Source organism: Vombatus ursinus, unplaced genomic scaffold (assembly GCF_900497805.2).
Source record: "Vombatus ursinus unplaced genomic scaffold, bare-nosed wombat genome assembly UNPS02009770.1, whole genome shotgun sequence".
Taxonomy (NCBI): domain Eukaryota; kingdom Metazoa; phylum Chordata; class Mammalia; order Diprotodontia; family Vombatidae; genus Vombatus; species Vombatus ursinus.
In genome coordinates this window covers 11,828,351-11,854,332 of record NW_020949548.1, presented here as the reverse complement: position 1 = coordinate 11,854,332, position 25,982 = coordinate 11,828,351, and the positions used below count along the sequence as shown (strand labels likewise).

Sequence of the window (25,982 nt, the reverse complement as noted above, 5' to 3'; positions counted from 1 at the left end):
TCTGTTTGAGTTTGACGCAACTGATCTATAATGCTTCCATAAGAGCAGCAGGGTCGTCCTGCAGAAAACAGAAACACCTCTGTCTCAAGGCACTGTCCCCCATGTCCTAGTGGGGGGGTCTGGCCACACTCAGCTGCTGGCAGGAAGTTAGAATCAGGATCACAGAACCATCAAATGTTAGAGCAGGAAGGTCCTGTACTGAGGTAGAAACTGAAGCCAAGAGAGGGGAAGGGACTGGTCCCAAAACCATGCTAATTATTGGCAGACCTAGGACTATAATCCATGTCTCCTGTCTCCCATAAGAGGGATATTTGCACTACAATATACTGCCTAGTTATCATCTAACTTGAGCTGCTCATTTTATAGAGAGGGAAACCAAGGCCTGACAGGAAGATGCCCAACACTAGTGAAGTGTCCTCAAAGATCTGTTATCGGTGTTACGCTGTTCAATACTTTTTCTTAATGATTTGGATAAAGACATAGTTGGCACACATCATGTTTTCAGATGACTAAGAGATAAATGGATGGGGTGGCTAACATGTTGAAGGACAGAATCTGGATCAAAATCATCCCAACAAGATGGTCCAAATCCAATAAAATAAAATTTAATCTGAATAAAATTGAAAAGTATTATAATGAGATTTTTTTAAAAAAAACTTTAGGCAATTGGGGTTAAGTGACTTGCCCAGGGTCACACAGCTAGTAAGTGTCAAATGTTTGGTCCAAGGCTGGATTTGAACTCAGGTCCTCCTGACTTCAGGGCCAGTGCTCTATCCACTGCACCACCTAGCTGCCCCAATGAGATTTTTTAAAAAACAAGGATTGGGTAAGATATGGCTGAACAACGGCTCCTATAAAAATGGGGATTTTATTCAACTAGAAACTCAATGGCATATTGTGAAGGATAAAATAAAGCAAAAAAAAAAAAAACCTAGCTCAATATTTAGCTGCCTTAATAGAAACACAATGTCCAGAATTTGTTGTTGTTTTTCAGTCATTCAGTTGTATCCAATTCTTCATGAGCCCATGGACATAGATATTGGAGTGGCTTGCCATTTCCTTCTCCAATGTGTCCCTATTTTACAGATGAGAAACTGAGGCAAAGACAGGTTAAGTCACTTGCCCAGGACTACACAGCTAGTAAGTGTTTGAGCCTGGGTTTGAATTTAGATCTTCCTGACTCCAGGTCCAGTGCTCTATCCACTGTACCACCCAGCTGTCCTGTGTCCAGAATGGGGGAAGAAATAGTCCCACTGTGACCTGCCCTGGCTCGGCCACATCTGGAGCACCAATGTTTAGATTTGGATACCACATTTTAAGAAGCATATCGATAGGTTTATTCATAAGATGGAGAACATTTGGAGGAAGGTAACCAAGATTGTATGGCCTCAAAGCTATGCCATTCAAAGAACTGGGGATCACTAGCCTAGAGAAGAGAAGGCATTAAGAATCTACTGCCCTTTACGTTCCAAGGGGGTTAATGGAGGCAGAAACAGTTCAAGGGGTGCTCTGACAGTCATGTGAACAAACATACCTCTCCATAGATTTTGTGAAGGATGGTCACACAAGCTGTGATAACAGTTTCTCAGCTGACGAGAGTTTTGGTGATTTGAGGGAACAGGTTGGTTGGCACGGGCTGGGTTTAGAATTCACAAATATCCATGAAGCTTTTGTGTGTGATGAAATTACATTCATGCTTATCGTCGACTTCAGCCTTGCATTGTCAGCGGGCACTGAACTCCAATAGTGTGAAAGCCAGGCTTCACCCTTCATCCACCCTGCTCTGGAATGATGGGAATTTGCTTCTGCCTTTGACACTACCTCCAGTCTCTAGCTAATCAGATGGCTCACCCACTGCCTGGTACTGGCCCATATTTTCCATACACCAGACCTCTGTCTGTGTGCTGAAGTTCTTCTGTTACCCTTCCCTCCGTTCTCCCCAAAGAAGTGTGGGATCAAGTCACACTATGAATCTTTGGTTTGACCCCTATCAATCCAGAGTCCTTTCCTGACCCCAGGCTAGGTCCTACAAAGGGACCACATGGTAGCCGTGGTCTTGTGTGTTCTACCTGCCAGTTCAGCAGAGCCAAGCAGCTCTGAAGAGCAGCCCGACAGAGCTGGAATGTCACCTTGTCATAAAAACCAGGTCGCATTAAGATGGAGAAAGCAAGGGCATGGTGTCCATTGTGCAGGAAAAGACTGTAAGAATAGCAAGCTTCTTCTGAGTGGGAGTGAGTAATGGGCTTAGGGCCCCTCCATAGTTCTCCTGCCAGGCCAAGGACCTTTATGGGTTTATTGCCCAATTAAGTTACTCTCTGACCAATGGCCTCAGAAATTCTACTCTGAGCCTACCTAGGCAACCATTTATATACCACACAACAGAAGAGATAGACCACCGGGCAGCCTCCTCCCTGGCAGGTCACCTTGCTCATAAGGGGCTCCTGGAGACCTTTTCTACTGTCTTATTTTTTCATTTGGGCCTATGTCAAAAGTCATCAGACCCTGGAAGTCAAAGGTCATGGTATCCTAGCAGTTAGAAGTTAGTTAACACTCCTAATGCCCTATTCCACAAAAGGGACAATACTGTGCTGAATTGTCTTTCTCCAAAAAGAGAATAGAGTCACAGTGAAACTGATAGTAATGTGAAAAAGTTTTACTTGTGGGTAAAATGCCCAAGGGAAATGCAGTGATCCTCCTGGTCCCTCATAAGGAGGTCAAAGGGTAACCACTACAGCTCATTTTAGAAGAATCTCCTTGGGACCAATACCTCCTTAAGTAGGTGAGATAGATAAACTGAAATCTCTGTCTCTATGGTTACCAGAAATTTACAGAAACTTCTCTCATTCTATTTCCAGCAATTCTCCTCTTTCACCAAAGGTGAGGGTACTGAGCCTTCTTTAAAATCAGTATTTCTAGGGAAAAGGCAGCACCTTGGAGAACCACCTCTCTGACCTCCTACAAGTTCCGGAGAGGAATATGCTTCCTGTTCAAGCTCAGATGTGAAGGATTAATAATGAATGTGGAAAGGGAGTGGAAAGCTAGAGAAGAAAGGCTGACTTAGTCTCCCAGTTAAATGTTTAAAGCCCTGAACCCAAATGAGACAGGTATCAAAATGGTTAGTGCTGGACTTGGAGTCCAGAAGATCTGGAGTTTGAATTTTGTTTAAGAGACTTACTAGTTTTGTGGACTGGGCAAGTCACTTAAATTCTCTGTACCTTAGGTTTCTCATCTGTAAAATGAGAGTGAAGGACTCAGTGGCCCCTTGGGTCCCTTTCAGTTCTATATATATGATCAAATGAAAATAGGAAAACATCTCCAGGAGCTGGTGGGAAGTAGACAGGTGACACAGTTAACATTTTATGAAGATTTTTCTTAAGGCTTTTTTCAACTTGTTTATCATTTTATTATTTATCATTATAGCATGTCAAACTATTTAAGATATTTGGGATTACAAGGCATTCCCTATAGAGGCTGATTCCTAGGAACATTGGGATTGCTTCCACTCTTAGGCATGTCAGCTGAATATTACATGGTCTCCTCACTGGTGATTTTCTTACAAAAAGGAATTAAAAGCACAGATTTTGATTAGACTAATTTCAACACATGACATCAAAGACAAATCAGAATAAGGTTCAAAATAAAAATAACGCAACACTTAGGTACAAGTATTCTTGTCACTAACCTTTACTATTGTTAAACAATGCTTAAAGTTTCTCTCTCTCTCTCTCTCTCTCTCTCTCTCTCTCTCTCTCTCTCTCTCTCCCTCCTGCTTCCTGCCTCCCTCTCTTCAATATGTAACAGCACTCTAGAATATTTCCAGGTGCTTATAAGAGTTAAGGAATAAATTCCTCTAACTGCCACATTTAGTTTATGTTTATTATTGAGGTTCTTATGAAAAGTCATTCTTGGCATAAAACTGACTCACCCCATACTGGAAGTATTAACAGTTCTGTCTGAAAACTAACTTCTCTGCGTCTTTCTCATTTTACAAGATGATGTCTCTTAATCTCCTATAATTTCTTGCCAGGGATTTGTAGGATCCAAACATCTTCCCCTTCTTTTTCTAAATATATTAAAGCACATTAAACATAACAAAAGAGCTACCAAAAGAAGTCAAGAAGGATTTCTTTCCCCAGAGGCTGGATTTCAGATTTATGTCATTGGACCCAGACTGTCCTCTTTAAAATAAAATTTTATATTATATAAAAAAATTCCACAGAGATAGCATTTTCTCCCCATCTCTAATCTTCTTCACTCTTATGAGTAAAGCCTATTCTCTATTATCCCACATTCACTGCAAATACATGGCCCTTTCAGAGTTAAAGTTCTAAACTTGAGATTTATCTTAGGAGTTTCTGAGCAAGGCTCAGTTCCCTCCAGGGGCTCCATTATCTTCCCACCTCTGGTTCCACTGTGAAGGGTCAGGGACATTTATAGCTCTTCTGCCTTCTCCCATCCATCAGTCTTTCTGCACCCAATTCATAATCCCTGGAACAGGGAGAGAATAGAGCATAGATAGTACCTTACCAGTAGTTAGAAGTGACAGAACAAAGGAAGTCATGTAGGTCTCGTAAAAAAAAGAAACAAAACAGAATGAGATTGGCAAGTCAAATGTTCTAGATTCCAGTCCTGGCCATAAGAATGGCTGCGTGGAGAAAAGTGCTGAGAACCTTGACCATCATATGTATCCCTGTCCCCTTTGTGAAGAGGAATCAATTAATCGATAAATAAGTATTTATTAGGACCTGCTTCCTATATGACAGGCATTGTGCTAAATTCTGGAAATCAACTAGAATTATTCCCCTATCCCAATACTGGCACTCTTGCTCAATTCTGGGAAGATGCCCATTATCAAAAAGATAGAAACAGCAAGTTTATGGTCTTCATGAAACAAATGTCGATACTTTGAATTAGGAAAGCAGAAGGACAGAGCTTTGGGGAATCAAACTAGCTCCCAACCTGAATCCAAAGAGTATCCATAAACTAATGAATTGGTTAGAAAGTTTTCAGTCCTTGTAATGGCAGCTTCTCCGTTCCCTCAGACTCCCCTACCATAATTAGTTACTTTTTGAAGATGGCATTCTGGGAAATATATGCTGCTTGGCTAGTGCTTGCATAGAATCCTATGATAGGATGATAGACTTAAAATGATAAGGGGTCCATACCCTCTCCTTTCTCTTCCAATATTTCAATATCTGTTGCAATGCTGAGTGAGAAGGTGTTGGTTAAAGAAGTGTGTGGGGACATGGTAGTGATTGGGTAAAGGAGAGGATGCTGGTCCTGGGGAGAAAAAGTTTGAGAACCACTGTACAGTGTAATGGTACTTAATAAGTATTTGTTGAATTTTGTGTAAAATCTTCTAATTTTTTAATCTATGAGGCTGCTAACCAGGTGACCAAATAGATAGAATGCTGGGCTGGAGTCAGGAAGACCTTAGTTTGAATCCAACCTCAGACATGTACTAACTGTGTAATCCTGGGCAAGTCACTCAACCTTTGCCTGCCTCAGTTTCCTTAACCATAAAATGAGGATAATAATAGCACCTACTTCCCACTGTTGATATAAAGATCAAATGAGAAAATATTTATGAGATATTTAGCATAGTGCCAGAACATAATAGATTCTTAATAAATCTTTCCCTTCCTTCCTCCCTTCCTTCTTTCCTTCCTTCTTTACTTTCTTCCAAGTCATCTAATCCAGAAGGTCAAATATGCAGGACTTGGGCCAGAGTGGGGCCCAAACCAGATTAAAATGTAATTCTTATCTGATTTTAATGTGTTTATGTATTCATAAAAAATGAATACATAAACATGTATGGTTTTCTAAATCAATATTTAGCCTGAAGGAATCCTTATATATTGTTTAGTGACCCTCATTTCTATCTGAATTGATACGACTGGTCTAGTTCCAACCTCTTAATTTTACAGATGAGAAAACTGGTCCTGAGAGGTTGTGACTTGCCCAATCCTTGTTTTACAGATGAAGAAACTGAGGCCTAAAGAAATTAAATTACTTCTTATTATAGATTTTGAGCTGGAAGAGACCTTTTAGAGATGAGGACATTGAGGCACAGTTAAGTGACTTGGCCAGTACCACACAATTAGCAAGTGTCTGAAGTGAGAATCAAGGTCAAGTCTTCTTGACTCCAATTCCAATGCTCTGGCCATTCTACCACCTAGCTGCTTCATAGATTTGAACAGTGGAAGACTTTACATTTAATGTACACTTTATTAAGTGCCTTCTATGTTCCCACATACTTCCTTTACCAATACTCTCCTTCTTGGCATTGCAGAAGATATTAAAATATTGGGAAAGAAAGAGAAACAGGGAGAAAGAGACTATATCAAGAGGTGGACAGACTTGATCGTTACATTCAAAGTCCCATTCCCAACCACTACTGTTGAACAACTAATAGGAATTCCAACATTCCAATTCTCCAGTCCCAGCATACTCTTCCTCAAAGCCCCAGGGAATCCAAGCTCTTCTGTTTTAAAAGCAGAGACAAAAAAAAAAAAACAACTTTAAGGTCCCTCCCCAAGTCATCAAATCTCAGAAGAGGAACCTCCAGTCTACTTTGACCAATAATGTCAAACATAAATAGAAACCAGGGCCATATACACATCAAGATCCCTGTGGCCAGAATATTGACTTAGAAAACCACATATTAACATTTTCATTCTTCCGTCATTTCAGTCATCTTCAACTCTTCATGACCCCATTTTCTTGGCAAAGATATTGGAGTGGTCTGCCATTTTCTTTTCCAGATCATTTTACAGATGAAGAAACAGAGGCAAACAGGGTTAAGTGACTTGCCCAGGGTCACATAGCTAGTTAGTGTCTCAAGCCAGATTTGAACTCAAGGAGGTAAATTTTCCAGACTCTAGGCTGGGCACTCTATTTACTGCACCTATTTACTAGCTGTCCTAAACATTTTCTGTGTTCTATTGTGTTTTTATTTATTTTATTAAGTATTTCATAATTACATTTAATTTGGTTCAGGTCACACTCAGAGTGTTGCCAGCTTGAGTGCTGGCCACAATGCAGCCTACTACTTGTCATCTGATACCTCTGATCCAATCCATCTGAACAAGAGTGCCTTCAATAACATGTGGGCATGTAATCATACAGCCTTAGCTCAAGACCTCTACCAGCCCTCTGAGGCAGTCCATTTCAGGATGACTCTAATTACTATCAAGGCTTTTAAGACAGATTTAAATCTGTCTGTCCATGGCTCCTGGTGTGGTCCTCTGGGATCAGACCAAAACATGCCGAGTTCCGTTAACCAATCCTCATGAGGCATGAGTCCCAGGCCATTCCCCTTCTTAGCTACCCTCCTTCAAGCTGATCAATATCTTTTCTAAAATATGGTGCCCAGGACTAAACCCAATGCACCAGAAGTGGGAATATAGGGCAAAGGCGATCTCTCTGCCTTCCTTTCTTAATGACTGAGGCAGAAGTGGAAATCTGACTCACAACAGAAGTATAATTAGCACTTGGCTCTTTAAGTTTCTTTCAAAACCAAACTGTAAAAGATTGATTTCTTACTCATTTCAAGAAGAGACACATTCTCCTGTAAAAATTAAACCATAAAAGTTCCCTTTTTACTTTTACTCTTGTTCAAAGTCTAACCATTTTCCACTAGAGATAAAAACAGACATTTCTGAGCAGGGAGTAATATGACTGTCTAATAAGCTGGGAATTGATGGTCATGATAAACTCAGCTTTATTGATCTCCATGTACATAAGGAGATGGGGGCAGGTGAGGGGTGAGGGATGCAGAGCTGCAGTGCTGAGTAAGTCTCACAGTAAGAATCGCCCCCCGGGATGGTTCCAAGTAGTTTATAAAATACATTTATATAAGGAGCAGTTGCCCTATCGCACTGGGAAAGTAAACTCTATGCTATTTCTATTAGGAAATGGAAGCCACTGGTCAAACAGGATAATGGGCCAGGGCAAAAGCCAAATCTCATTTGATTCAGACTAAAAGCTCCATCTCAGCCATAATGCATTTCATCTCTCTTTCTCTGCAACTGTGGTTTTCATGTCAGTGGCTATAGACAGGTAGCAGTCCAGTAATTGTTGTTTTCTAGGGGATTAGGGAAAGAGGATTTCAAAGATGAGAAGGAAACTGGAGACAAGCCAGTGAAGTAATGGCCCAAGTACCAAGCCAAGAGTCAATGTGGAGAGTCAAAGAGAACAGCATCTTTCACAAAGGGTGATCAGTCATATGCCAGCCATGAACTCTATTGCTTCTATAAACAGAAAGGGAAAAATTGTCAGAGGCCAACACCCATAAATCAAAAAGAATGGCTCGTTTCTTTGTCTTGTGAACTTTTGGGGACCAGACTTTGTGTCAAGGTAAATTCTGACCTTTTGGATACAATAGGAATGTCATACCTATTGTGTATTGTCTTAGTTAACCCAGTCAACCTGTATGCCTCTCATGGCAGCTAAGCTGCACAGTGGGGATAGATTACTGGTCCTGGAGTCAAGTAGACCTGAGTTCAAATTCAGCTTCAGACACTTACCAGCTATGTGACTTTGGGCAAGTCACTTAACCTCTGCCTGCCTCATTTGCCTCCACTGAAAAATGGAAATAGTAACAACACCTACCTCATAGGGTTATTGTGAGGATCAGATGAGATAATACTTGTAAAGCACTTAGCGCAATGCCTTGTTCATAATAGGGGCTAAATTAATGCTCATTCCCTTCCCCCTCCTTCCCTTCATGGCTGCTCTTCTGGTTTCCAGACTTTGCCACCTTTCCTCCACTGCCATCTCACCCTACAAATTTCCTTCGTGCCTGAGGCCTCCTCACTCTGGTCAATCTACCTTCCCTGGCAGCCTGTTCACCCTGCAACATCCCTCAGCCATGTTGGTCCCCTTCTCCCATTGATGAGCTCCTCCCAGGACTTCCATTTTTAGGAGGTGTCCAGACCAGCCAACCTCATTCTCCTCCTGGCTCTGCTGCTGATTTTTTGGACTTTGAACTTCAACCCTCGTACAGGTGCCTTCCCCTTCCACCCCACCCCACCCCTCACACTCATGCTTTGTGGTTTCCTTTCCAGCATTATCTTCCACCATTAGAAAGTGAGCTCACAGAGGGTAAGAACTGTCTTTCTTTTTATTTTCATTTGTATCCCCAGTGATTAGCAAAGTACCCAGTACATAGTAGGTGTTTAACAAATGCTTGTGTCCTTGCCTTGCCAAGGTTGGAAGCTAAGAAATTAGTGAACTAAAAGACTAATATGGGTGGAATACTAAAAACCTAACATTTAATAAAAAGGTTTCCTGATCGGTGAAGTGGCACCCTGAGATTGGAAGAATGCATCCATGAATTTGCTCCAGCACGCTCCTGTTGATGCATTCCCAAGCCAGCAAGGGGGTATCCTAGGAAGGAAGACATCTTTTTTGTTTGGGACTGTGAAGGAAGCAGAACTCAGGGTGTGGCTCCTGGCACAAGGAAAATCTTGGGCCAGACTAGACCTGGTATTGTCAGAAATTATAGATAGTCCTTCATCTAGGAATAATAGATTTTTTAAACAATGTATCTCTACTCACTTTAACTGGCTGTATTATTTCTGGATTCATATATTCTTTCTTTCCCTTCCCATTAATAAGGTAGTTCAATTTACCATGCTCTTAGGATAGAGAGATGGAGATCCAAATGAAGTACCTGAGGCCTACAGAAAAGCTACCTTAGATTTAAGTCTGTGGGTCAGCAATCACTCAAAGCCACAGGTCACAAGCCCTAATCAATGTGTCTACTTTGATCAGACAATATACTAGTTTAGAGCAAAAGACATTAAAATAAATAATTTAACAAATAAAATTAAGATAATAATAATTTATATATTATATAAAATATGTAAGTATTTAAATATGTATATATGTGTACATATATACATATATATCACTTTAAGGTTTGCAAATCACCTTTTACTTATCACACACAAGAACAAAAAAAAAGAAGAAGAAAAGATTTCCTCATATACAGAGAGGGTACATGCTCTCACCAATTATCATACCACCTTGGGAGAGAACATACATGCAGAGATCAAGGATGGAGCGTACACAAATGGAGAGCATACACTTTAGGGCACATGGATCTAGGGAACATATACAAAGAGGAAGGTGTCAGGAACATGTGTGGTGAAGGCCTATGCATGGAGAACAAATACATAGGGACACATGTGGCCGGGATGCATATGTGACCAGGACAACTCACACCTCCAACACTGCGGAACTACCAACGTGCCCTGGAGATGTCATCATACCACTCTCTGCTGCTGTGTGGTGTCTCTACTGTTCACTAGGTGAGTCATGTCTGCTGGGTAATCTCTCTCGTACTTGTAGTTGCCAAGCTGCCCTTTGGCTGCCATCTGCTGGGCTTCAGCTATTTAATTCTATTAAGGCCAATTAGCCTCTTCTAGATCATTTGTTGTTCTCAGTTACCACCTACTGGGATGCAGTGGCTAAAAAGCCTCTCCCTGGAAGAGAAGGCTATACTTCTTTCAGTGAGTTAGTCAGAGGTCATCACACCCAGTTGGCAGCCAGCAATAGCCAAAAGAATATCCTGGGCTATGTCTATTCCTTTGAGTGTTTTCTCCTGGGGTTGACTTGGCCCTGTGAAACTATTTGATTTGGGGGTTAGATAATTCCTTTTGAATCGTGTTAAAGCTCTGTTTGTGAGTTTTGCAATCCCATACCTATTTTTTGAGACTCCATCCAAAAACCCCACAGAAGTTATATACAGGCCTCAGACAACAAGACTCCTCTGTCTTCTAAGGGTCCTCTTGATTGATATGCAAATGAATAAGAATGATGTATATATAAATATGTAAATATTTAAATATGTATGTATATATACATATATGCATATATATGTGCGTATATTATATATATATATATCACTTTAAGGTTTGCAAATTACTTTTTATTTATCACACACAAAAACAAAAAGCTAGTTGAAGCAGGCTGGGGTACTAGTCTCCACTCATTCCACATTCTGCTTTTAATGTGCATCTCTACTAGTGACTTTGGGTCAGCTAAAACCTCAGTGATCTCCCTAGAATGATTAAGTGAGGAGGCCTCTCTCTGAACATTCTCCTCTAACAGAGAAGCCCTCAGGCCACCACTCTGAACATTGCTTACCAGGCTTCATCCAGGAACAGTATTTACCTGTAGGTATCTAGCCTCTTTTTGGCATAAAAAGAGGTTGGAGAATGAATCATCTTTTGCCTTGATTCAGAGGTCATAGCTCTGGTTCTATATTTCCCCTCTTATTCTAGTCTGCCTTTGATGATCTCCTAGGCTTTGAACTCTTCCATCTTCTCAGGGCCCCGACCCCAAGCTCATATAATGGTCTAAGTTTCAATTTACTAATTGCTACAATAAGCAGCTGGGACTACACTATCTCCAAGTGCTCACCCTCTTCTATGACTGCTTTGACTTTTCTTCCTTATGATCCTGGAATGGTTCTGGATCCCTTCTTCTCTAGAGCCTCCTTGTCTAGGTCACCAGTATGCTGTCATCTTCCAACTGAGGTTTTGTGATTTATTAAGCCAGTCAGATTAACTTCATTATAAACTCACTTGATTATATTGCTAAATTCTGTTCACAAGTGTACAATGTTCATAAATGATCACTTCTTTAGCCCTTTCATTCATAATTTTAAAAAGTCAGAGGTAATGTACAGGCTCTGCTCTTGTTGACTCTTGATCCCACTCCAACTTCTTGAAACTCCTTTGGTTTTAGCCATATTGCCCTATCCTGGTTCTCCTCCAACTCCTATGACCACTCCTTCTCTGTTTCATCCTCACCTCTCCCACTAACACTCAATCCTTAGTTCCCAGATCCTTTCTAATTATGGCAATTAGCTTGGAAGCTTATTCACGCTCAAGGCTTCAACCATCACCTTAATGTTAATGGCTCCCAAATCTATTTCTCCAGCCTCCTGTACTGCTAGACCCTAGCCTTATTGGAGGTAAGAGGGATCACAGGATCATTCATTGGAGTTTTAAGGGACTTTAGAAAACATTGAATCTAATTCATTCTTTTTACACATGAGGAAACTGAGGCTTAGAGAGGTTAAGTGACTTGCTCAATATCACACATTTGAGAATTTGAACCCAGGCTTTCCTGACACCAAGTCCATTACCCAGTAGAGTAGAGGCCAGAATTCTGTTCCTATGATTTATTGTGTATACTAAATATTTGTTTAAATTCTTAATTTAGAAAATGACCCATGGGTGGTGGGTAGTGGGGAGGAAGGTGGTTTAGTGAGGGGAGTGCCAACAGGATGGGATAGAACCACAGCAGAAAGGCTAGGAAGGGGTTTTTCATTCTTTGTCCTTTGTAGCACATGGCTGCCATCTCCACCATTAAAAGATTTTGGGAGCTGGGGATCCCTAGAAACAGAAATCTGATGGGAGAGATCTCTCAGGGTTCAAACAAGAAGGGAAGGGAAGTCTGAAAGAAGACTTTGTGCTGGGTGCTGCATTGTTTAGCCATCTAGATAAAGCCTTCTCTGTACTAGACATGTCTCATCAAGTTGTGCGTCTCAACATTTGTTCCAACATATGAATCCTTGGCTTTCACTCTCTCTCTTCCTTGTCTACATATGTAGACAACTCACTCTCACCCTCCTAAAAGCCCCTTCTTGGTCCTCTCTATAAGCCCTTCTCATCATAAGATCCAATTTAAGACTCACTACCTTTATGGATTTGTCCCTGACAACGATCTTCTCTCCTTCTCAGAATTTTTAGAGTATTTACATTCTGCGCCACCTAATTCAGTACTTGATTAAATGTTGTTTTCTAGTTGTTTCATATAAACAAGTCAGCAGGGATCACTTCTACTTTTTTTCATACTCCTAAGAGGCCTAGCACAGTGCTGGAAAAGCTATAGACTTGTTTTTTCATTTTTGGGCTGGACCCGTGGCTGCATCCTTCTTTGCCATTTCTGCCTCCAAAACATCTCTCCCATCTCTCCTGTTCTCTCCACACATGCAATTGCAACCCTAGTGGGAGCTCCCATCATCTCTCACCTGGACTGTTATACTAGTCATGTAATTAGCCTACTTGCCTCAAGTCTCTCCCTGATCTGTTTCATTATTCTCTCTCTCTCTCTCTCTCTCCCCTCTCTCTTCCCCCCTTCTCCTTTTTCTCTCTCTACTCTTTCTCTCTCTTCTCTCCTCTCTCCCTCTCTCTCCCTGCCTCCCATCTTGTCTCTCTCCCCTCCTCTCACTCCCTTGCTATCAAGCTCTCTTTCCCTGCTCCCCACCCTCCCCAAAATCAAAGTTATTTCTCTTCAGCACAATCAATTGATCAACCACCAAACATTTAAGAGGCTGCTAGGTGGCACCCTGGGGTCAGGAAGACTTGAGTTCAAATCTAGCCTCAGACACTTACTAGTTGGGTGACTCTGGGCAAGTCACCACTTCTTGCTGCCTCAGTTTCCTCAACTATCATATGGAGATAATAATAGTATTTCCCTCACAGGGCTGTTATGAGGAGGATGAACTGAGATAACATTTATAAAGCACTTACCACAGTGTCTGGCACATAGTAGGCACTTAAAAATGCTTGTCTTCTTCCTTCCCTGATGGAATATAAGACCCTTGAGGGCAAAGACTGTCTCCTACCCCTCTGAGCATCTGTAGTAGATACTCGGTTAAATGATAGTATCTTTCATCTTCTTCACAAGCTGGCTTCAGTGATCACTTCTGGTTTTTTTGTTTGTTTTTTGCTTAGGCAATTGGGGTTAAATGACTTGCTAGTAAGTGTCAAGTATCTGAGGCCAGATTTGAACTCAGGTCCTCCTGACTCCAAGGCCAGAGCTCTGTCCACTGCACCACCTAGCTACCCCTCGGTGATCACTTCTAGGGGGGGGGGGGGGGGGCAGGGGGTGGGGGGGGGGGGGCAGGTCCGAGCTCTGTGCACACCTGTGCTAACTTGTGAGCTAGATAAGATGCATCATTCAAGATAGGTCTGACCAGAAAATGCAGTGGGCTGGTCACGTAGTAAGAGGGAGGGATAACAGATAGAATGCTGTGCTGCTACCCATGAAATATTAAAAGACCCAGAGGCAGTCCTTTGGTGTGCTGCATGGATGTTCTGTGGAAGATTTATGGGAGACATGAACAAGAATCGGGAGTGGGGAGGTTGTAGTCTGGCCAGCTCGAGGTAGTACCCCCATCGGAGAGCCCACAGGTCAATCAAAATATTGAAAAATAAATCACTTAGATCTGTATGATGCCTTACAAAGAAAGTTCCTATATAGAGACCCTGTAAAGGAGGCAAGGAAGGGATTTTTGTCCCAATTTCAAACATTATGATAAAAGCTGCCATTTCTATAGCATTTTAAGAGTTTCACGTACATCATCTCACTGGAGTTTCACAATCCTGGGAGGAAGATGTAATTATCTCCCTTTTACAAATAAGGAAACTGAGGCTTACACAGCTAGGTTCTGAATAGTACAAATAAAGAATTCCTTGAAGTGGTCACATTATTTGAACTCACCCTGCGCATTTCCATTGGGCTGAAACCAATGACTATATTTTACATAATTATAGCTTCAAATAATGTGAAGTAAAAATACATTTGACCACTTCATGTGATTCATTATTCCCACTAATAGGATCTGGCTGAATTTGTATCACATGAACTTTAATAGCTTTTCCTACAGAGATTATAGAACTTGTGGCAGTTACTTTAAGAGGCTTTCATACCTGGCACGGTGACAATTTCTTGAGTTTTGATAGGAGAGGCTATTGAAGCAAGCGTTACATAATTAGAAGCACAGTGGAGAGAGAGAGCTGGGCTTGGAGTCAGGAAAACCTGAATTCAAATGCTGCTAAGTATGACCCAGGCAAATCATTTAACCTCTCTCAGCCTCAGTTTCCTCACTTATAAAGTGAAGATAATATTAGCACCAACCTCACAGGTTTGTTGTAAGAATAAAAATGAGATAACACTTGTAAAACACTTTGCAAACCTTAGAGTGCTATGTGAATATTAGCCATTATTATCATTATTAAAATTATCCCCATTTTACAGGTGAGAAAACAGACATGAAGAGGTGACATAGCTCATCCAGGTACACATAGCAAGTAATTAGAGGTGTCAGAACTTGGATATGGGTCTCTTGACTTGAGTGTAAACTCCTAAGAGCCGGGACTATTTTTTGCCTCCTTTTGTATTCCCATTGCTTAGCATAGTGCCTGGCACATAGTAGGTGCTTAATAACTGTTTATTAATTGATTATTCTCCTGGGTCAGAACTTGGAGCAAAGGGCGGAAGTCACAAATTTAGGGTCTATGTAAATTTTAAAAAATTTAGGGTCAATATAAATTTTAAAAATTTAAAAAAATTTTTGAAAATTTTTAAAAATTAAAAAACCCCTCCTAATCAGGGCTATCTCAGAGTGAAAGGCGCTGCCTCTCAAGGCCGTAGGTTTTTACTCACTGAATGTTTCAAGCAAACGAACACATTTGGGGAGTGGTTTTTGTTCAGGAGACAGCTGGTCTCCGAACTTTATGATTCTGGGATTCCAATTCCAGAGTTCTCCAATCATGGCTCATGTCTCTGGATTATTAACTAGGAATGCCTGTGGTCTAGGGCCAAGAATTCTTAATATTTTTTGTGTCATGGACCCCTTTTGCTGGTGTGGTGAAATCTATAGCTCCTTTCTCAGAAGAATGTTTTTAAATGCATAAAATAAAGTACATAGGATTGGAAAGGAAAGTAGTTATATGGAAATACAGTTATTTAAATATTAAAAAAAATTCATGAACCCTAGGTCAAGAATTTCTCGCCTAAGCCTCGTTTTTTGTAGCTGAGATCATAGAGGATGATCATGGTGGGACAGTGGGAATGGAAATGTGATCTGGGGTAGATGGAAGCCCTGGGTTCAACTCTTGGCTGTGGTACTTATTCCCTGTGTGGCTTGAGGCAAATTACTTCGTCTTTCTAGGCCTTGGTTTTCTTTTTTTCTTTCTTTCTTTTTTCTTTTTTTTGGCTAGGCAGTGGGGTTAAGTGACTTGCCCAGGGTCACACAGCTTGTAAGTGTCAAGTGTCTGAGGTCGGATTTGAACTCAGGTCCTCCTGACTCCAAGGCTGGTGCTCTAGCCACTGCACCACCTAGCTGCCCCTAGGGCTTGGTTTGCTTATCTATAAAGTGAAGGCATTGGATTCAATGTCCACAAGGTTCCATTTTCGTTCAAGATCTATGATCTATGGAGGCTTCTTTCAGAGACAGAATGGGGATGGTGGGAGAAAGGGCCTCAGAGCTCACCTCACAAAAGATGCCATAGGGGACTGGCTTCTCCAGCATCCTCTTCCCTCCCCCCACTACTGACAGTAGCCACCAATGAGTTCTATCTTTAGAGAGGCACGCAGTTATAGCTGCCTCCATCACCTTCCCCCATGATGTCAAAAGTCCTCTCTGCTCAAAGGTTGCTGGGACATTATCTTTAAAAAGACAAAACAATGACTAGAAACTCCTTTCAGCAGAGGAGGCTCACCGTGGCCCCATTCTGTCAGCACAGAGATGGCCAGGTGGGTCAGCTCGTCTACACGGAAACAAGAACCACAGGAAGGACCTTGGTGACAGAGAAGTCGTTAATGTGATTTCCATGGCAACAGGTTTGCTCTGAGTGGGGTGGGGGGAGCTCTGGCGGAGGCCCCTCGCCTCTTGGTGGACTGATCTGACAATTTAGTCTGAATTTAGACTTTCCAGCGAGGCTCCTAATTGAGGATAACAACACCTGCCTGGGAGGTCTAAATTTCCCATCTCTGCCTGTTTTCTCCGTGATGCTGCTCTTTAGAGAATCTTCAGTACAGCCTGTGACCACAGCCAGCATCCCGTGACTACGGCTGGCTGGGGGCAGGGGCCATAAGGACGGGCTGCTTCCCTCACACCCCTCCCCACACCTCCAAGCCAGAATTGGCTCTAATCACCCAGGGATCCCGGAGGGGGAGCAGCAAGTCTTCAGCCTCAGAGGTCACCTCAGCAAAGATGCTGCAGGAGACTGGCTTCGCTAGCATCCTCTTCCCTCCTCTGGTGATGGCACCATCCCTTCTTTTCTTACTCGCCTCCCGCCAGTGCTACGTCTCCTTCCCACTCTGTGTCTGTTGTTCGTTTGCTGTTCTTGTTCTGCTTCCACAGGGCAGCCGACCTTTGGCAGAGAGCTGCATGTCAGCTGTGCTGGGGCTTTGGAGCCAAAGAGCAAGAGGGAACAGAATCCAGGAGCTTCAGAAGCAGTCCCCGAATAGCCGGGAGTAGCTGGTGAGATGGAAACAAGTGACAAGACCGTGGGGGGGCTCCATGCCCCTCTTACTGAGCATTGTCTGTCCTCTCAGAAGTCTGGGGCACAGTGCACAGAATTTTACACGATGGTGGAGGGAATAAGCATTTCAATGGCACCTACTATGTTCCAGGCAAAGTGCTAAGTGCTTTTTACAAATATCATCTCATTGGATCCTCACAACAGCCTTGCAAGGTAGATGCAATTATTATCCCCCTTAAAAATAATAATAATAGCTAACATTGATATCGTTCTCATTATGTGCTAGATACTGTGTTAAGCGCTTTATAATTATTATCTTATTGGATCCTAACAGCAACCCTAGGAAGCGGGTGCTGTTATCATCCCCATTTTACAGGTGAGGAAACTGAGGCAAACAGAGGCTAAGTGACATGTCCAGGGTCATACAGCTAGTAAGTATCTGAGGTCATATTTTGAGCTCAGATCTTCTTGACTCCATGCCCGGAGCTCTATCTGAGCTGCACCACCAGCTACCTCCTTAGTCCACCCCTCCCAGCTCTCTCAGAGACTGTCCCTCATGATCCACCTCCTAACTGGTCCCTTGTGTGCAATAAGGCAGATCCTCCTTAGATATCCCCCTCCACATATATTCTTTCCATTCCTTGAAGAACATCAAGCAGATTCAGAAAGAAAAACAAAAACAAAAAGCTTTGATTGTTGAAGACCGAAGCCAGCACAATTAGCTAAAGCAGCTTCTTCCTCACTCTTAAAGCTCTTACTAGTAGAGACAGGTGGGCAGCCAAGTAGTGCGGTGGATAGAGCACTGGGCCTGAAGTCAGGCCTGAACTCATCTTTGTAAGTTCAAGTCTGGCCTCAGATACTTACTAAATGTGTGACATTGGGCAAGTCACTTAACTCTGTTTGATTCAATTTCCTCATCTGTAAAATGAGAAGGAAAGGGCAAACCACTCCAATATCTTTGCCAAGGAAACCTCAAATTGGGGTCATGAAGGATCAGACACAACTGAAAACAACTGAACAACAAAGGGGCATCTGAACCCCACTATCAGACACCCATCTCCCCTAATTATCCTGGGACCAGTTGCCATGAGTGGCTGGCATCTCCAGTAGGAACACCAGTTCAGATTAGTCTAAGATTTCTTCCTGTCTTCCACCACAACACACCAGCCAGTGAGGGCTTATCAAGGACAGTCCTTGCCCTCAAAGAGCTTACAATCTAATTGGGGAGACAGCAAGCAAACAAATATATACAATGCAATAATAATATAATAAATATAAATAGGAATAAGTAGGAAATAATTAACAGAGAGAAGGCATTAGAATTAAGAGGGATTGGGAAAGGCTTCCTATAAAAAATGGCATTTTAGTTGGGACTTAAAAGGAAGCCAGAGAGTCAGCAGGTGGAGTAGAGGACAGAGAGCCCTTCAGGTATTAGGAGACATCCAGAGATAATGCCTGGAGCCAGAGATGAAGGGTCTTGTGTTGAAACAGCCAGGACACCAGGGTCACTGGACTGAAGAGTAGGAGTTAGGGAATAAGGTGTAAGAAGATAGGAAAGGTAGGAGGAGGCTAGGTTGTGAAGGGCTTTGAATGCCAAACGGAAGATTCTGTATTTGATCTTCGACGCAATAAGGAACCCTTGGAATTTGGTGAGTGGCAGGCAACATGGTTGGAATTGCACTTTAGGAAAATCACTTTAGTGGCTACGTGAAGAACAGATTGGAGGGAGGTGAGACTTGAGGCAGGCAGACACAGCAGTGGCTTTTGTAATAATTCAGGTGTGAGGTAAGTAATACCTTCTCTGGAGTGGTAGTGGTTGTGTCAGAGGAAAAGGGATAGAGTGCCAGACTTGGAGTTGGGAAGACCTAAGTTGAAATCTGGCTGTAGACATTTATGAGTTATATGACCCTGGGAAAATCACTTCACCGCTGTTTGCCTCAGTGTCCCCATCTGTAAAATGGCGATACTTGTAATTAACTGCCAACATTTTTGTGAGAATAAAATGAGATATGTGTAAAGTACTTTGCAAACCTTAAAGTGCTCTATAAATGCTAGTTATTATTAGGGTTGCTCTGGGTGCCAGAGCTAGAATATCTGTACTAGGATCTATTTTCCAATGTTTGGTTAAACTGGGAGAGGGTTGGAGGAGACTGAGGGGGAGGGGAGTCTCTTTGCTACCGCCATAAAATGAGGCAGCCTGCCTACCTCGGGCTGATTCTCAGAGTGAAGAAAATAGCCATTATCACACTTGCACACTCCCACCTCTTGCTGTTTCTTGACACTACCCTGTTTGGGTAACTCCCCCTTCCATCTCTTCCCCCATATCCAAGATTATACCCACTAAATTCAAGTTGCATTTTCCTGCCTAGTTCCTCGTTTTCTGATATCTTGCTGAACTAATTGCTGACTTTGACCTTGGCCTATGCAGCCACTTGATCTGCTGATTCCATAACTTTAGCATTATATGCGGATTAACACACTGATTTTATCTACCCCACCACACCCCCTCATGTTGATTCTCTTACACTCTGTGGATTTTAGTCTGAGACAAGGGTCTGTTAATCTCTTACTAATCTCCAGCCCAGGCTCATCCACTCTCTGCCCCGTGTCGGGGCCAAAAGGACAAACTGAAATATTTCCAAAGAATGGTGACCCGGACAGCCAGCGGAGTGGAAACTAAGGATGGAGAAGAGGACACTTGGGATGGGGAGGAAACACATAACGGGGTTCTCTAATTAGTTAAGGGTTATCATTTGCAAGAGAGATTAACCTTTTAATTTTTTTTAATTTTGATTTTTTTTTTAATTTTTGGAGAATGAGCCATAGTGTAACGGATAGCATCTTGGATTTGAAGTCAGGAAGCAATCGCAAAGCATCTATTATTTACTGTGCAGTCCCTTAAGGAGCTCACATTCTGAATTCAAATCTGGCCTCTGATACTTACTAGCAGTGTGACCCTAGGTAAGTCATTGAATTGGCTCTTTCTGCCTCAGTTCACTCACCTGTAAAATGAGGAGGTGAGACTTTATGGTCTCTAAAGCTCCCTCTCACTCTAAATCTATGATGTATAATCCTGTGATTTTCCTGCCGGGCTACAAAGGTCAGAACTAGAAATAATGAGGTGGAAATTAGAGAGTGAAAGATTTCAGCCCAATATAAAGAAGAACAGTAGTTAGAGTTGTCCCCAAATGGAAAGGGGCAGCTTTGTAAGGTCATGAGCTCTCCATTGTGGGAGGTATTCAAGAAATGGGTCTGATGATCATTTGTCAGAAAAGTTATGGAACAGAATCCTTCTCAGGTACAGTTTGTGCTAAGGAATCCTTTTATTTCCTTTCTCCTCCAAGACTGTCATTCTGAGTTACCTCCTACTTGAACCAAGAAAAATTATTTCAAATGAAGTCATTATAAGATATTTATAAGACATGCAGCCTTTCACTTTTAGTTTTGTGATTTTGATAAGCAACACTTCCTTGGCAAGGTGAGTCTCCAGTGGCCCCCACTGGTTCTCTGAACTTAGGCACGTTTACAGAAGATGAGATGTGAACTTCCACATGTGTGTTGCTTTCTGGGAGCATGCAGAGGTATCTATTTCTGTCAAACCCAAATAAGAAGGGCTTATTTCTAACTGGCTCTGCTGCATAAATGCAGAATCTTTTAATTTTTAATAGCACCTCCCCAGGGACATGCCTCCCATTTCTCAGGCAAACCCAGCATTCACCAGCTAAAGGAAGCGAGGAGGAGCTCTGCTGAAGAAAGCCTACTTAGGACCTGTTGACTGATTCCTGAATTCTCCGGGGGTGTTGGGAAACAGCAATCTCAGAGGACAGTGCTAAGCCAGGAACATGCTTTCAGCTACCACCAGTTCTTGGTCATCCTCCATTTGCGAAAAGAAAGAGGTAGGGACCTTCATCACCTCTCATCTAGACTAATACACTAATCTCCTAATTGTTTTCTCTGCCTCATTTCTCCCCAGTCCAACCCATCCTCCATCAAACAACCAAGTGATTTTCCGAAAGTCTAAGTTTGACCATAACACTCCCCTGCTCCCTAAACTCCACTGGCTCTTTTTGAGCTGCAGAATCCAATGCAAAATCCTCTATTTGGCCTTAAATGTCCTTCACAATCTGGCTCCACCCTCCCGAAGCTGCTATACATCTACTACCCTTCACACCCTCTGTGTGAAGCCCAAACAGACCATCTGGTTACTCCTTACACAGGACATGCCATGTTCCACCTCCATTGTCTTTATTCAGGCTGTGCCTCACACCTGGAATGCAATCTCTCTTCATTTCTACTCTTGAAATCCCTACTTCCCTTCAAGGTTCAACTCAAACTTTACCTTTCATATGAAGGGTCTGAGCTCTTTCATAACCTCCCTCTAGCTAATAGTACCTACATCATCACATATTTATGTACTGATTTCTTACCTTCTTATATTGTCCCCTCTGTGGGCAGCTGGTTGGAACACTACATGGAGCACCAGGCCTGCAGTCAGGAAGACTCATCTTCCTGAGTTCAAATATGGCCTCAGATACTTACTAACTCTGTGCTCTGGGCAAGTCACTTAATCCTTTTTGCCTAAGTTTCCTCATCTGTAAAATGAGCTGGAGGAGGAAATGGCAAACCACTCTAGTATTTTTGCCAAGAAAACCCCAAATGGGGTCACGAAGAGTCTGATGTGACTGAAATGACTGTACAACAACAAAAACTTGTCTCCTCTGAAAGAGTGTAAGCTCTTTGATGGAAGGCATTGGCTCTTTGTATCCCTCAGCATCTAGCCTGGTGCCTAGCCCTTGGTAGGCATTTAATAAGTGCTCATTGCTTAAGAAACATGACTCCCTCAGTTTTAATTTCAAGCATTATAGAAAGCATGGTCAGCACCTATCCAGCATCAGATAAAGGCTAGAGGACTTCAGTAATAATAATAATAATAATAACAATAATGGCATTAACAATGATAATAATAGTGATAACAATAATGTTTGTTTTAGTACTTCTGGAATCCAGGATGTCACTAGTGTGGGCAATATGCCCTCTGCCAACCACCTAGATCACAAACCCCCTCCATACCTTGGGAAATACCACGGCCAATGGAAATTCATTGCCTGGTGGACAGCCTTTTGGCTGTTTCTCTGAACCTGGCCTTTAGAGCTTAGTAGAACATGCTCTTGCTTGCATTCCATTGGCAGGGCTTTCAAGGACTCAAGATCAACTCCACACCATGGTGAGAAATCAGAACAGGACATAAGTGGAGCAGGAATAATGATTACAGCTGGCATTACATGGTGTTTCAAGGCAAAGAAACTGCTTTACAGTCTTTGTTTGGGTGGGGTGGGGAAGGAGAGGGCAGGAGAATCCAGAACTAAGATATCATCAGTATAGGGAGGAAATTATTTTTACCAATGCAAATCAACAGTAGTTAATGCTTATTTTTGCTAGCATGTGTAGGTTTGCAAGGTGTTTTACAGATATGATCTAATGTGATCTTCACAACAACTCTGGGAAGTAGGTGCTATTATGATCTTCATTTTACAAATGAGGAAACTGAGGCAGACAGAGGTTAAGTGACTTGCCCAGGGTCACACAGCTAGTATATGTCTGAGGCTGGATTGAAACTCAGGTCTTCCTGACTTCAGCACTCTATTCATTGTATTACCTAGTTGCCTAGTTACCAGACAGAGATTAAATGTTCAGCACATGGAAAACTCCAGATGTTTTTTTTTTTTTTCAAGAAGAACTGCAAGGACAAATTGGAGTTATCTTAGAGGGAAGACACTAACATTAAGGGGTAACAAAAAAGGCTTTTTGTAGAAGGTGGGGTTTTAGTGAGGACTTGAAGGAAACAGAGATGAGGAGGGAGAGAATTCCAGGCCAGGGGAATAGCCAATGAAAATGCACAGGGTTGGGGGAGGAACAAGGAACTGCAAGAAGACCAGTGTGAAAGGAATGAAGAACTTAGGGAGGGGAGTAAGGGGTAAACACATATGGGAATATAGGAAGGGGCCAGGTTATAAGGGACTTTAAAGGCCAAATATAAGATTTTATGCTTGATCCTGGATATAATAGGAAGCCACTGAAGTTTATTGAATGGTGAGAGAGAGAGAGAGATACACACACACACACACACAGAGACAGAGAGAGAGAGACAGAGACAGAGACAGAGAGAGAACAAAGAGAGACAGAAAAGAGAGAGGAGAGACAGATAGACAGACGGAGATAGAAATGGTCAGAACTTCACTTTAGGAGGATCACTTCCTAAGCTCAATGTAAGACAGATTGGGATAGAGAGAAACTTGAGACAGAGACCAACCCACTGCTACTGCAGTAGTTCCAGTGTGAGGTGATGAGGACCTGCACCACGCTGGTGACAATGTCAGAGGAGAGAAGGGGATATACATGATAGATGCTATGAAGGTAGGATTGCCAAGACTTGGCAACAATTTGCATATGGAGGAAGAGAAGGAGCTGGGGATGACACATGGGTTGCAAGCCTGGGTGAAGGGAAGGATGATGGTGCCCCTGACAATTACTCAGAGGTCGAGAAGAGAGAAGGGTTTTTGGAGGGGGCATGGGGGAGAAGAGACTGAGTTTGGTGTTAGACACATTGAGTTTAAGTTGTCTACAGAATATCCAATTCAAGATTTCTGAAAGGCAGTTAAAGATGTGAGATTGGAGGTCGGGAAAAAGGTTAGGGCTGGATAAGTGGATCTAAGAATCATCATCAGAGAAATGATAACTGAATTCCTAGGAGCTGATGAGATCACCAAACAAAATAATGCAGGAGAAGAGAGAAGGGACCAGGACGGAGCCTTTGGAAACACTCACAGTTAGCTAGCGTGAGCTTAATAAAGATCTAGCAAGAGTCTGAGGAAGAGTGGTCAGATAAGTGGGAGGAGGATAGCATCATGAAAACCCAGAGAGATGAATGTATCCAGGAGAAGTGGGTAAGTTACAATGTCCCAGAGACAGTATTCATTTTCATACATTAGGTTTCAGGCTCTGTGCTCTGTGCTCTTTTTCCAAAGCAAGAGTACTCCTCCTAGAACCTAATACATTGTGATACTATGCACTGCATAAGACCAGTACTGATACTGTCCTATCAAGAGATAGCCTTCCACAAAGGAAGAAGGTGGCTCTCAGTGCCTCAGAACCCATCTAGGCCCCCTGCACCGAGTGGTTTATGCCCTCACTGAGATTCCTAGCTCTGGCAATGGCTGTTTGGTGTTTAGATTGGTTATCCTTCCCTCCTAAGCCTCGATCAGGACCTGCCGCTGTCCTTACAAGCTCCTGGAGAACAGGCATGCCTTACAAGGATCCTGGGGACAACCGGACTGTATATCATCTAAGGAATTGCTTCTTATTTTTTTTTTAATAATTAAGAGCAATACCCATCCTAACCTAACCTTAGAGAAACATCCTTCCATAACAAAGAGTGGTATAGACATTCTTCTCTGCTGGGTATAATGGACTTGTTAGTCCAAGAAGATTCACATCATTTATAAAATTAATTTACAGGAAAAATGAGTATTCATAAAAATACAACTAATTGGGTTAAGATGGCATATTCACAAGAGCAGCACTTTAACTGCAGAGGATTGGAGAGTCTTCAAGATGCAAATTAAGTCATCAATCCTCAAAACCTCTTTATGGGACTGAGGGAGGAAAAAAAGGCATCTTCCACTTTTGCAGATGGGAAAACTGAGGCTAAAGAGAGGGGAGGGAAATACCCAAGGCAGAACTGAGGAACACCAATGGAAGGGACAGGAAGGAGACCCCAGAGTTCTGACTATCAATCTCCATTTCATTGAGCAGCCATGTTTCCCATTGTAGGCAAACACAGCAAGGTAAGATTTCTGAAGGAGGTCCTTGGTTCTAATCTAAGCTCTACTAGAAAAGGACAAACAACAATTGAACATCTGGTCTGGCCTTCAGCAAGTCTCTTCCCTCTCTAGGACTCAATTTTCCTATTAGTAAACTATGGAAATTGGAATAAATAATCTCTAAGTGTGGGGGGCTCCCCTTCCCCCCAAGATCTTAGATCCTCAAAAGCTCAGGACCACTGTAGACTGTTGTGGTTTGTCCTTCATTCTCGAAGAGGACTATGACATCAGGAAGATGATGCCATGTGGACTGACGATGCCCAAGGGGGGGACACCCACATGCCCAGGTCACTGGCTGTGCTCACCCATTGGGACGAAGGTCAGGCAGGGGCCTATCCAGGGGCAGGCGGTCACTGAGGTAAGCGTTGTAGCCGTAGTATTGAAACTGCTTCAGGGCGATGCGCCTGCTTTCGGGGCTGAGGTCCTGGCCCCAGTGGGCAAAGAGGGATGAGTCTGTGAAGGCCTCAGCAGCACTCTCCTCAGGTTTGGCAGGGGCCTCTGAAAAGACACAAACGACAAGGAGATGCATGAGATTGGAACTTGTTTCACCAGGAGGTAGGCTAGCAGCCCTCAGAAAATCAGCACCCCAAGAGTTCAGATACTCTCCCACCCATGGTATAAAGCCTCAGGAAGAGCCAAGACCTCTTGCTACAGGCACCTCCCATCCAAAGCCACCCTCCCACCACCCAGAAAAGCCTCCCTTGCCTCTCAGCTCAGGTCTAGCAGGAATCTAAGACTAACTCTTTGATATGTAAGAACACAGCTTGTCTGGTCAGGCATGAATACTCCCAAGGGGTCAGAATACCACAGA

General features: G+C 42.6%; 1 protein-coding gene across 5 annotated transcripts in view; it reads right to left on the bottom strand.

The window, feature by feature from the left end:
• The window catches only part of GALNT18 (polypeptide N-acetylgalactosaminyltransferase 18), a 460,219-nt gene that overhangs the window by 211,921 nt on the left and 222,316 nt on the right, over window positions 1-25,982 (bottom strand). For all 5 annotated transcript variants that reach the window (XM_027852665.1, XM_027852669.1, XM_027852667.1 and 2 more), the window contains exon 2: window positions 25,477-25,669. In XM_027852665.1, the coding sequence (XP_027708466.1) occupies window positions 25,477-25,669 (193 nt within the window). The remainder of the gene's footprint in view (window positions 1-25,476; window positions 25,670-25,982) is intronic.